At 48.7% G+C, this 12904-nt stretch overlaps 1 protein-coding gene across 9 annotated transcripts in view; it reads right to left on the bottom strand.

The window, feature by feature from the left end:
* ZNF385A (zinc finger protein 385A) overlaps nucleotides 1-12904 on the bottom strand; it is a 210672-nt gene that overhangs the window by 76738 nt on the left and 121030 nt on the right. For 4 of the 9 annotated variants that reach the window (XM_082212628.1, XM_082212626.1, XM_082212629.1 and 1 more), the window contains exon 2: nucleotides 11049-11233. The exons of 1 other annotated variant lie outside the window; for it this stretch is intronic. In XM_082212628.1, the coding sequence (XP_082068754.1) occupies nucleotides 11049-11233 (185 nt within the window). The remainder of the gene's footprint in view (nucleotides 1-11048; nucleotides 11234-12904) is intronic. 4 more of the 9 variants (XM_082212631.1, XM_082212623.1, XM_082212625.1 and 1 more) reach the window with 3 other exon arrangements.

Raw genomic sequence — 12904 nt, 5'->3', positions numbered from 1 at the left:
GGTGGTGGTGGTGGTGGTAAGATAAGGCACCGTATTTTTCACTCTATAGGATACACCCAACCATAGGACGCACCTTGTTTTAGAGGGGGAGAACAAGAAAAAAAATTCTCTCCCTCTCTGTGGAGCGCCCCTTCTGTGAAGCGGCAGGAGAAACGGAGCCCCTTCCATTTCTCCTCCCACTTCGCTGAAGGGGGGTTGTGCAGAGAGGGAAAGCTGCGCAGCGCCTCTCCAGCGAAGCAAAGCCAGGAGAGTGAGAGGGATCGGCGTGCACTGACCCTTCTCACTCTCCAGGCTTCAGCGAAAGCAACGCGAAGCCTCCGGAGCACGGCGGGAGCGCTCCCACTGCCCTTCGGAGGCTTCGCGTTGCTATTGCTGAAGCCATGGAGCCTGCATTCGCTCCATAAGACGCACACACATTTCCCCTTACTTTTTAGGAGGGAAAAAGTGTGTCTTATGGAGCGAAAAATATGGTATTTGCTGTCCTGCGGAGAACGATTCTGGGTGAGGCCGCTTCCAGACTCTGAAGCAGAGGTGGAGAAACTGTGGGCCTAAATGGACACCTTCCAACCCCAACCAGCACGGTCAATGGTCAGGGATTATTAGAGTCATGGTCCAAGGACAACAAAATCCTTCTTCACCACTGCTCTTAGGGGTCAAAGGCAGTGTGGAAGCTGTTTTCAGGAAGGGATGCAAGAAGGAAGGAAGCAACGAAGGCAGGAGGGAGAACAGAAGAGTTTTGAGATGGTGACAGCTTGGAAGCGAGATTGGACGGGCCAGAAGGTTAATTCATCTTGGAAAAACGTTTCATCTTTGGGGAGAGCCAAGAGCAATTTTGAGAAAGTCTGTTTTTCTGTGCAAAGAGTACCGAAGTCTGTGTGCTCTGGTACTCTCTAGAATAAAGCAACGATATTCCCCGGAGGGGGCGGGGAATAGAAGAAGCTGGGGGGGAAGTCACTAAAACAGAGCACCAAAGATTCTTTGGCTAGTGCTGCCCCAGGACATCCTGATCTCCGCCCACCTTAAGTGTAGGGTTATTTGGGGCCAAACTTCATGTTACTGAAAAGATCCATGGTTAGATTTTCTGTCATGTTTATTTTTACTTAATGCAGCTGTGCGGAGGGGAGGCACTTGAAATTTTATCTCTGCTTCAATCAGCCCCCTCTCCCCAAATCCTAGCCCAAAGCTGCCATTAGATGATATCTGATTCTCCCCCCACCCTCCCTGCTTTTGCAGGGACTAATTAGCATTTTGCTAGGGAAGAGGCGATTTAGATGGAGGAAATTGGCAAGAAGAAAACAGTGCTGCCCCCTCCTCCAGCTCCAAAAAAATATCATAACCCCCCCATCTCTCCATGGTTGCATTTAAATATCAATCACAATAAAAACACCACTCTGGGAGATCTCGATTGTGGATTATTTGCTTCATGTGCAGCCTGACCCACAGGGTTCCACCTGGGATTATTTTGACCTGGGGAAGCAAGTGACGAGAGAGAAAATGGAGGGCTCCTTGGCTTTTGCCAACGTGGGTGTTACACAGTATTGGAAACTCAGATACAGTGAGGGGGGAAAGTATTTGATCCCCTGCTAAATTTGCCCATTTGCCCTCTGACGAAGAAATGACCAGTCCATAATTTTATGGTAGTGGCGCCCGCCCTGTGGAACTCCCTCCCATCAGATGGGAAGGAAATAAGCAGCTATCTTATCTTCAAAAGACATCTGAAGGCAGCCCCTGTTTAGGGAAGTTTTTAATATTTAATGCTGTATTGATTTTAACACTCGATTGGGAGCCGCCCAGAGTGGCTGGGGAAACTCAGCCAGATGGGCGGGGTATGTATGTATGTATGTATGTATGTATAAATAAATAAATAAATAAATTATTATTATTTTATATATATATATATATCCTGCCCATATGCTTTTGAATTATGGTGCTGGAGGAGACTCTTGAGAGTCCCATGGACTGCAAGAAGATCAAACCTCTCCATTCTGAAGGAAATCAGCCCTGAGTGCTCACTGGAAGGACAGATCCTGAAGCTGAGGCTCCAGTACTTTGGCTACCTCATGAGAAGAGAAGACTCCCTGGAAAAGACCTTGATGTTGGGAAAGATGGAGGGCACAAGGAGAAGGGGTCGACAGAGAAAGAGATGGTTGGACAGTGTTCTCAAAGCTACCAGCATGAGTTTGACCAAACTGCAGGAGGCAGTGGAAGACAGGAGTGCCTGGGGTCACGAAGAGTCGGACACGACTAAATGACTAAGCAACAAAAAAAATATTAGTATATTATTATTATTATTATTATTATTATTATTATTATTATTATTATTATTTAATGGTAGGTTTATTGTAGCTGTATATAATCTAATCACCAAATGGCACCTTTAACCTCGGCTGCTGTCACCACAATGGAATGCCTAGGCACCGTTTCCCGCCCACTAAGCAATTGTTGTTGTTGTTATTTCCATTTCTATTACCACCATATATTTTAAAGAACAAATTTCAAAGTGGTTTACAACACATTAAAACATCAAACAATCCAGGAAAAAAAACTAATTCAAGCTTCAAGGAAAATATTTCAGGTCCTTCTTTAAGTGACATTTTGTTCTCCCAACTTGCCAGCCTGGCATCTAGAGATCTCCACGTGGTCACAACTGGACCCTTGGATAATATGTTTTGTTTTAATTTTGAATAAAAAAAAATATTTCAAAAAAACACATAATTGGACCCACGTCAGTTGCAAAACGCACCTGGCACCTGGCTAATTTCAAACACTGCTGGTCTTACAAGCAATGTCTTAAAAATCAAGCCAATATAAATTCCAAAAAATATTATCTATTGCAGGCCATTTTCACTGTGAGGTTATTAGAGGCATGTCAATTTCATTCTCAGGCAGGAATTCAGGACAAACAGGAAAACCAGCAGGGTGGCCGCCTTGCAGCCTAATTTCATATGACACTGAACCCGACTGCACGCGGACAGCTAGCAAGAGATAAAACAGTACAAAAAGGGGGTGGCGAGAGAAGCAAAGGGGGGCACCCAACTCACGTTTGACTCTTTCGCTGCTCACCGCGGGCTCCGGCAGTCCTCAAAGGATTACCTTGGAGGGAATGTGGGCCTCAACAGGAAAAAAAAGGAAAGTTTTTCCACCCCTGAGTTAACCGCTGACCTCTCACAGTGAAGAGTCATCAGTGGGGCTCTTAATAATTGAGGTCTTCAGTGGCCTACTTAACACACTAAAGGAAACAGCAGGCAGGTGTGGTTTTCTGCATCAGGTGCAGCGTGGCATCCCCTATAAAACCCGTGAAAGTCTTGGTCATCTTTAGGAGGACTGTATGGCCGTGCCATGGGGAGCCCCAAGTGTATGTGGTTTAAATACAAAGGGGGAAAGGCTCCCATCCTTTAACAGCACAGATCCGCTCCACTTCCCAGTGGGGAGGAGTTGCGGTGGACCGCGTGGCCACCCACTCCCCACCTGGGGCCGGGGGCTTTGTCCCCCATTGCCTGGGGGATCCCGGTCACGTCAGAGCCTGGCCAGCCAATCCGCTGGCTGCGGGGGGCATGGCAGGAGCCGTTTAAATGGAGGAGCAAGCCAGAGGACTTCCTCTTTGGCTCGCTTCCTCAATCACCCGCCCTCCCTCCCTATTTTGCAGGTTAGGCAATGACCTTGCTATGGACTTCGGTTGGTCGCCTTGGTTGTCCGAGTGGCCTGGTAGGAATTTTTCCACTTGGCAAATTGGCACTGGCCACTTGGTTTTCGCCTACCTCGTAGCAATCGTCATGACTTTGTTAGGGTTGCGGTTAGGCATTGTTTGACCTTGTGGGGGGGAGGGGAGGTGTGGCTATCACCAGCCCCTCCATGCTTAAGGGTATTCCGTTAAAGGAATCCGGGGGTGTTGATCTAGTCTGAAGCCCGGTCGGGGGCTAGGGCCTTGACACGACCCCGACAGAAACACCAGGGGGAGCTTGAGTTGGTTCGCATCGACAGGGTTCCCCCTACCGGTGGCTTACCCTTACTGGACTTCCTGCATAATGGGCAGGAGTCAGATATAGGTAAAGGTAAAAGGACCCCGACCATTAGGTCCAGTCGTGACTGACTCTGGGGCTGCGGTGCTCATCTTGCTTTATTGGCCGAGGGAGCCGGCGTACAGCTTCCGGGTCATGTGGCCAGCATGACTGAGCCGCTTCTGGCGAACCACAGCAGCGCACGGAAATGCCGTTTACCTTCCCGCCGGAGCGGTACCTATTTATCTACTTGCACTTTGACGTGCTTTTGAACTGCTAGGTTGGCAGGAACTGGGACCGAGCAACGGGAGCTCACCCCGTCGCGGGGATTCGAACCGCTGACCTTCTGATCAGCAAGTCCTGGGCTCTGTGGTTTAATCTGCAGCATCAATGCCTAAGCCAATACCGCTCACATTCTGTAACTTCAATAAAGTTGTGACCAAAATTTGCCCAATAACATAAACCTAATATCTGTGTCCTTGTGTGAGTTATTTCCAACGAGGGGGTGCCTGCGGGGTCTCGACACACAGCATGGGCCAAATGTGCGATGGCTTGTATTTCTGGATTTCATGCATTTGTGCCTTTAAGGATAGAGGTATCCAGAGTGTAAGATACCAGTGCTGCTGCTTTTCCAGTCCCAGTGCTGAAGTGACAAGGGAAGAGGTCCTTGCAAGAATCCTCTCTTGCAAGCATTTATTAAAAACCAAGGGTCTGGGAAATCTGGGTATCACAACCAGATTCTTCAGAAGGAGGAGGAAAATGTAAACCTTGGGAACTCAGGGATGGGGGGAACAATGTCAGAACAAGCCAAAGCTCAAGAAGAACAGAATGGCCAGAGACGCTTGGTATTGTTCTTGATGGCTTATCTAATTTTAAAGACATGGCCACTGTATATCATGCAAGCTTTGGAGCTGCTCTGATTCAGTTTACCCCTTAGCCTCAATTCCTTTAAAACCAAGTGCTTTGGGGGAAAGGGACGCGGGTGGTGCTGTGGGTTAAACCACAGAGCCTAGGACTTGCCAATCAGAAGGTCGGCGGTTCGAATCCCCGCGACGGGGTGAGCTCCCGTTGTTCGGTCCCAGCTCCTGCCCGCCTAGCAGTTCGAAAGCAGTTTGCCAGTGCAAGTAGATAAATAGGTACTGCTCCGGCGGGAAGGTAAATGGCGTTTCTGTGCGCTGCTCTGGTTCGCCAGAAGCGGCTTAGTCATGCTGGCCACATGTACGCCAGCTCCCTTGGCCAATAAAGCGAGATGAGCGGCGCAACCCCAGAGTCGGTCACGCCTGGACCTAATGGTCAGGGGTCCCTTTACCTTACCTAGATGGTTTGGGATAGGCAGAGACAGGCTAGCTTTCTGCAGATTTTCTGTTGCATCATCAACCTGCTGTAGGGGAAGGCGATGGTGATGATCAATGTTTGAAAGGGAAAGCAAGATTGTAAGTAGGAATGTTATCCCACACATTTAAAGCCAGGCCAAATGGTCAAATCTGGATTTCGAAAGGTGGGTTCCCACATTCCGGTTTGAAGTTTTAGTCCCCCCACCCAAAAAAACCAACAACAACCCATCATGCCAGCTGAAGTACAGTAAAACTTGGCTGGAAATAATGGGGGAGAATTCCATGTAGCACTAAGGAGATTGTTCTATCAGCGCAAGCTTTTCTACTTGTCCGATGCAAGCTTACTCTCCAGGTGGCACAATGGGTCAGTGCACCTGACTGTTAACCAGAAGGTTGGTGGTTCGAGTCCAGGCCTGGGGCAGGATTTCTGCAATGAAGAGGGTTGGGACTAGATGGTACTTGCGGTCCCTTCCAACTCTACGATTCTTTGAATCTTATGACTCTATAACTATCTCCCCGCTCCTCTCCTCTCCTCTCCTCCCCTGCGCCTGCACCCTGTTCTGAGGGATTTCCTAACCCTCCTGAATGGATTTGGAGGACACAGCGGGAAGAGGGGCAAACCCCGCTGTGCTAGCGGGAGCCCTGGTGCAGGCTTCTGCAAGCAGAACGAGGTAGTTGAAAACCTCTCTAGTGGGAGAGGCAGAAGCATAAAAAGGATTAGAATGATTCTTTTGTGAAATTGCTTTGAGATGTTTGATGGGAAGCAGTTCACAAACGAAAGCAAATAAAGTCGAAAAATAAACCGTCAACAATCCATCCTAGCAAAGTGACAAGAGTAACGATGTGGAGAATGTGTTTCGTGGGATTGTTTGGAGTTTCCTTGACGGGGGTGGGGGAGCTCAGTTTGCAACTGGGAGATCCTGGGTTCAAATCCTTGCAGAACACAAAGCAGCAGCCTCAACCTGACATACCTCTCAAGGCTATTGTGAAGGTAAAGACAATCAGGGGAATCCTCCAGGACTACAGGTCTCATCATCTCTGGCCATACTGGCCGAGGCTGATGGGAACTGGAGTCCGACTACATGCTGAGTGGCAGGTATAGAAGAGAATTTGTTAAAAAGTTTACCTTCTCCACGTTGCAGAGCTAAGCAACTCTATTTGCTGATACTGCTGCAAGAGAATTTGCTGCCCTGCACAGCGGGGTCCTGACTCTCTAAGGGGGACTCAGCCTGGGACAGATGGCCCTCCTGTTGCTTCTCATTTCCCAAGTATAAAGTCGTCGCTGCCTGGACATCCGCCATTCCAGACAGATATGTCTGGAGTGCACCCACCATCCCAGCAGGGACATACAAGGGATGTGGCTCCCCCTGCAGGCAGCTGCCTGGCAACACAGGAAGGAAACCCACTTCTTCCTTATTCTTGTACTTTTAATACATAAAACGCTGAACTGGACCCCCAGCTCCTAAACCAGGTTGCTGAAGAGCTGCAGAACAGTGAGCGCAATCTGCAGTGGGAGAAGCAGCAGGCGTGGCAGTTTAACCCTTTACCCAATTCAAAACACTTTTCCTTGCAATGTAGCAAATGTGCATTCTAGGAGGGGTTTGGAGGGGGGAGAAGGGGGGGAATGTCAACCAAGAAAAGGGTTAATGGCCCACCTGCTGCTTCTCTGCTGCAGACCTTGCTCCCTCTGCCAGTGCTTCCTGGAATTAAAGCTTTAGGTAGAAGAAGAAGAAGAAGAGTTTGGATTTGATATCCCGCCTTTCACTCCCCTTCAGGAGTCTCAAAGCGGCTAACATTCTCCTTTCCCTTCCTCCCCCACAACAAACACTCTGTGAGGTGAGTGGGGCTGAGAGACTTCAAGGAAGTGTGACTGGCCCAAGGTCACCCAGCAGCTGCATGTGGAGGAGCGGAGACGCGAACCCGGTTCCCCAGATTACGTGACTACCGCTCTTAACCACTACACCACACTGGCTCACAAGGTATAGTCTAGCAGGGTTTCAGCCTGCTGATTACAGGTTGCAGACCTAATCTCTCTCTCTCAATCTATCGCTGTCTCTATTTCTAACTCTCTCCAGATGTGATTTTGGAAGGAAGGTAGATGGGATCGAAATAAACTCTCAAGTCACTCTAAAGCAGGGGTCAGCAAACTTTTTCAGCAGGGGGCCGGTCTACTGTCCCTCAGACCTTGTGTAGGGCCGGGCTATATTTTGAAAAAATAATAATGAACAAATTCCTATGCCCCACAAATAACCCAGAGATGCATTTCAAATAAAAGCACACATTCTGCTCATGTAAAAACACCAGGCAGGCCCCACAAATAACCCAGAGATGCATTTTAAATAAAAGGACACATTTTACTCATGTAAAAACACTGATTTCCGGACCGTCCATGGGCCGGATTTAGACGGCGATTGGGCTGGATCTGGCCCCTGGGCCTTAGTTTGCCTACCCATGCTCTCTTGCCTTCCCTTCAATCATGCAGTACAGCTTTCAGAGGGGCATCAGTGCCAGGTTCTTGTAGCTAAAACCACCTAAAGGTTTGTGGCACCTTCAAAGACGAACAAATTATGGGTACCGGTAATTCTAAATTGCAGCTATGTGTATGACCCAGATCGAACACTGCTCCCATGTCTTCTCTTCCAGCGCTATTATAGGACTCAGCAATGTCATCTGCAACACCAGGAGTTCATTTGTCTGCACATCTTTCAACAAGATATATGTCGTCATCTGCCAACAAAGTCCTTCTACAGGCCTATTTCTATGCAAAAGTTTAAATGGCAATATTGAGAAACCAGTGGAGGAATATTTCAACTTCCCAGGCCACTCTGTATCTGACCATAAGGGGGCCATACTGGGACAAAGGACCTTCAAAGGAAGACTGCAGCATGAAACTGCTGAATTGCAATTCCTCAAGAGGTTCCGTGCTATCGCTAGCGGATTGAATCAGCACAATCACACTGCTTACGTTAATTGGCTTACCAATGCCAGGATGTCTGTGCTATCGTCACAATCTGTGCCTGCCTGTTTGTTTTGTGAATGGCCACTATTAAGGATATAATCATCACCATCTGTACCCTCTGCTGCACTTCCTTTCCTTCTGACCGCACTGATTACAATTATACACACCCATATTCCTGCAGCTCGGAATAACACTTCATGCATCTGATTAAGTGGATTGTAGTCCAAGAAAGCTTATTCCATTAAAAAGAAAAATAGCCTTTAGGGAGCCAGTAGCCAGTACAGCTTCTCATCTCTCTCTCTCTCTCTCTCTCTCTCTCTCTCTCTCTCTCTCTCTCTCTCCCCAGCAGAGGTCGCTCCAACATAGGCAAAGAGACCAAATGACTAAACACACCATCACCAGCTGAGAATACCTGCCTCCCTCTGTGCAGGAATGGGAATGGAGTCACTGTAAAAGAGCCCAATTACTGCTCTTTAACACATACACATGTCTTGGTTCCTAACCAATGACCTGAGCACAATCACTGATCTCCAGCTGTCCCCCGAGATGGAGATGAGAACTCTCCACAAGGCGGCAAATCGTTACCAGGCATGCTCACATGGTACTTCGTATCTTAAAGGCCAGGCACACATGCAGTGAAGAGGAGGCTGCCCTCAAAGGTGTACAGCAGGGACGAGGAACCGGTGGCCTTCCATCAGCCCCAGCCAGTATGGCCCATGGTCAGAGATGATGGGATTTGTAGTCCAGCAACATCTGGTGGTGGTGGGGAAACAGCTTCCCCATTCCTGGCGTACAAGTTGAGGTGATCTGGTGGTCAAAAGATTCCCTCAGGCTCCCTTCCAGCTCTACAGTTCTATGATGCACCACGCATGCGGTGGATCTGATCTCCTCAACCCACATACATTAAAGACTATATTCCTTCACGAGAGCCAGTGTGGTGTTGTGGTTCAGAGCGGTGGACTTGTAATCTGGAGAACCGGGTTCGCGTCTCCGCTCCTCCACATGCAGCTGCTGGGTGACCTTGGGCCAGTCACACTTCTCTGAAGTCTCTCAGCCTCACTCACCTCACAGAGTGTTTGTTGTGGGGAAGGAAGGGAAAGGAGATTGTTAGCCGCTTTGAGACTCCTTCGGGTAGTGATAAAGCGGGATATCAAATCCAAACTCTTCTTCTTCTTCACCACCTATTTGTGGTACCAACCTGCCATTACAGTGGTACCTCGGTTTAAGAACAGTCCGGTCTAAGAACGATTTGGTTTACAAACTCCGCAAAACCGGAAATAGTGTGCTGGTTTGAGAACTTTACCTCGGTCTAAGAATGGAATCTGAACGGTGGAAGGGCACCAGCGGCAGGAGGACTCATTAGGGAAAGTGCGCCTCAGTTTAAAAATGGTTTTGGTTTAAGAACGGACTTCCGGAACGGATTAAGTTCGTAAACCGAGGTACCACTGTATTATTATTTTTTACTAGCCTGACAAGACAAACTGACAAACTAGCAAACTTCCAAAGCCAGCAAAACTCCCAAGCAAGGCTAGTGAGTCCCAATTTCCCTACAGAACCTGACTCCCAACAACTTGCTGTAGCCTATCCATTTTTCTGCTGCAGCAGTGAGTGGGCAGAGGAAGGAAACCATTGACTGAGTGGCAACATGCTTTGGAGTGCATGTAAACACTTGACAAGCCAGTTGTCCTCCCCCCACCCCCCCCACCCCACCCCACACCGGCAGAAGCATGATAGTTAATCTCAGAGTCATAGGTGGGAGCCCAATGTTGGGCAAAATATTCCTGCACTGCCGCAGTTCGGACTAGATGACCCTTGTGGCCCCCTCCAACTGTGCAGCTCTAGGATTTGAGATCTCTTGTGATTTAAGGAGATGTGGTGCTGCAGCCTCCGTAAGTGAGCCATTTGAAGCAGGCATAGCTAGCTTCCCTGGCCGGGGTCTGCATTCAGATCTCCCCTGGAGGCTGATCCATTCGGCTCGCCCACCAACCCCAGCGTGGCCCCCAGCCAGCCGCCACGTGACTGCCTTCAGAACATGGTGCTGATAAAGCTAAGGTTGCAGCTTCGATCCCCGTATGGGACAGGTAATTAATAATAATAATAATTTATTATTTGTACCCCGCCCAACTGGCTGGGTTTCCCCAGCCACTCTGGGCAGCTTCCAACAAAGATTTAAAATACATTAAAATATCACACATTGAAAACTTCCCTGAACAGGGCTGCCTTCACATGTCTTCTAAATGTTAGGTAGGTAGTTATCTCTTTGACATCTGATGGGAGGGCGTTCCACAGGGCAGGTGCCACTACCGAAAAGGCCCTCTGCCTGGTTCCCTGTAGCTTTGCTTCTCGCAATGAGGGAACCGCCAGAAGGCCCTCAGCGCTGGACCTCAGCGTCCGGGCAGAATGATGGGGGTGGAGACACTCCTTCAGGTATACTGGGCCGAGGTGCATATTCCTACATTGCAGGGTTTGGAGTAGATGACCCTCAGGGTCCCTTCAACTCTATGATACAACCTACCATGAGCTCTCTGGCGCCACCTACTGTTGATCTTCCTGCCTTCCACCCTACCAGTCCCAAACGGGCCCCAGCCACCACTTGTCTCCAGGGCTAACGTAACCCCTCCCGCACCCTCATCTGTGAGCCCTGGGTGCCTCACCTGGCATTCCCAGGGGCCAGGTGTCCAGGTCAAAGCCCCTTTCTCTGGTGGGGGCAGAGGAAGAGAAGAAGGAAAGTAGGAGGAGTTATACAAACAGTCCTACCCGAGCCTGTACCTCCTGGGCCGGAAGCAGCCACGGCCTTACCGTGTTGAAACCCGCGAAGAGGCCCACGGCCGGCTGCGCCTCCATAGGGAACGACAGGAAGGGCTTGAGATCCAGGGGTTGCTGCATCATGGCAGATGGTGGGCGCAGGATGGCCGGGATTGGGCCCGCCCGGCTCAGGCTGCCTAGGCAAGGAGAGACAAGGGGGAAGCATCAACAGTTTGCCCTGTGATGTGGGCAATGCAGAGGGTCAGGGCAAAGGGCAGAGGAAAAGAGGCTAGGACCAAATGATTTTAAACTTGCACAAATTTTACAAACAAAAAGGACTTTCTCAAAGAGACTTGCGGAGTATATATAAAAAAAATGCAGTAACAACAATCCATGAAAGCAGCAGCAAGGAATGCAAATGAAAGCTTAGGGTGAACAAGAGCAAAAATGAATGGTTGAAGATTTAAATCAAGCTATTATATCAGCAACGCTGGACATTTCCAAAGAACACAATAACTGCTTGTTGCACATATCAATATCTCAAACTTAAAAACATCCAAATTCCCAGACAGGGCCTCACATTTCAAATCTGCAGAAAACTCATCTCAGACTATGTGTTTCAGATCCAAGCTTGAATCCAACAGAATTTTTAATTTGGGGAGTGGGTTTGGACTAAAGAAATCTTTTCAAGTTAAACAGAGTTTTTGAAGGGTTTTGGTGGGAGGTTTTTTTATGTTCCTTTGCAGCATAGATGAGATTGGCCCATTTTATTCTCACGCACCACAATCTTGAAAAGTAGGTTATGTCAAGACGGGGGGGGGGGGGCTTCCACATGTCAGTTTACTGTGGACTCGGTGCTGCTCATATTCAGCACATAAACACACAAATCCTGTCTAAACAGCAGCTCCAGATTAAACGGGTAAAATATAGGATGGCATTTTGACAAGGGCGAGGTTGCGTGTGGACACTGTGCAGAACTTGCGTGCCCAATCAGCACCAAGTCCACAATAAATTGCTGTGGGAAAACACTCAGAGAGAAATACCCAAGTGGACTTCATACTATTTAAACCCTGGGTCTACCCAGTGGAGTCCAACATACTGTTCACTACATTACAGCATGCTGAACTGAGCACACACGTGCTAGCTATGTGTTTCATGCACATATCTGTCGAAGGAAACCAGCAGCATAAATGAGAGAGTTGAGTTTGCAGGTTTGCACACCTGATAAATTAGGCCTAGGCGCCGGTGTCCTGTGGCATGCTACCTGTCAACTGCTACTGTCACAAGCAAAAGTAGGTTCCAGAAATACAAGCGGGTTACTCTTGTGGGTGGCAAGTGGATCCCAGGAATCAAACCCTGCATTTGCCTAGAACAGTCAAGATATTCATTGCCAACTTGCTGGCCAAGGCTTATAGAAACTGACATGAAAGATATCCCAGAACAGCCAAAATAAGAGAACCTAATGACTGTTCTGTGGGAGAATTGAAGCCCTATTCGGATTAGTTAAAGAAATACTCTAGCATGATGAACTCGCGAGCAGGATTTGAACTATGAGCAACAGAAGGAATGAGAGATTATTGTATTGTTGTTATGGTATAGGGCCTAGGACTTGCCAATCAGAAGGACGGCGCTTCGAATCCCCACGACGGAGTGAGCTCCCGTTGCTCGGTCCCTGCTCCTGCCAACCTAGCAGTTCAAAAGCACATCAAAGTGCAAGTAGATAAATAGGTACCGCTCTGGCGGGAAGGTAAACGGCGTTTCCGTGCGCTGCTCTGGTTCGCCAGAAGCGGCTTAGTCATGCTGGCCACATGACCCAGAAGCTGTACGCCAGCTCCCTCGGCCAATAAAGCGAGATGAACGCCGCAACC

The sequence above is a fragment of the Podarcis vaucheri genome (assembly GCF_965113315.1).
Source record: "Podarcis vaucheri genome assembly, chromosome: 2".
Taxonomy (NCBI): Eukaryota; Metazoa; Chordata; class Lepidosauria; order Squamata; family Lacertidae; genus Podarcis; species Podarcis vaucheri.
The sequence above is the reverse complement of the archived record's forward strand: the minus strand, read 5'-3'. Positions and strand labels throughout refer to the sequence as shown.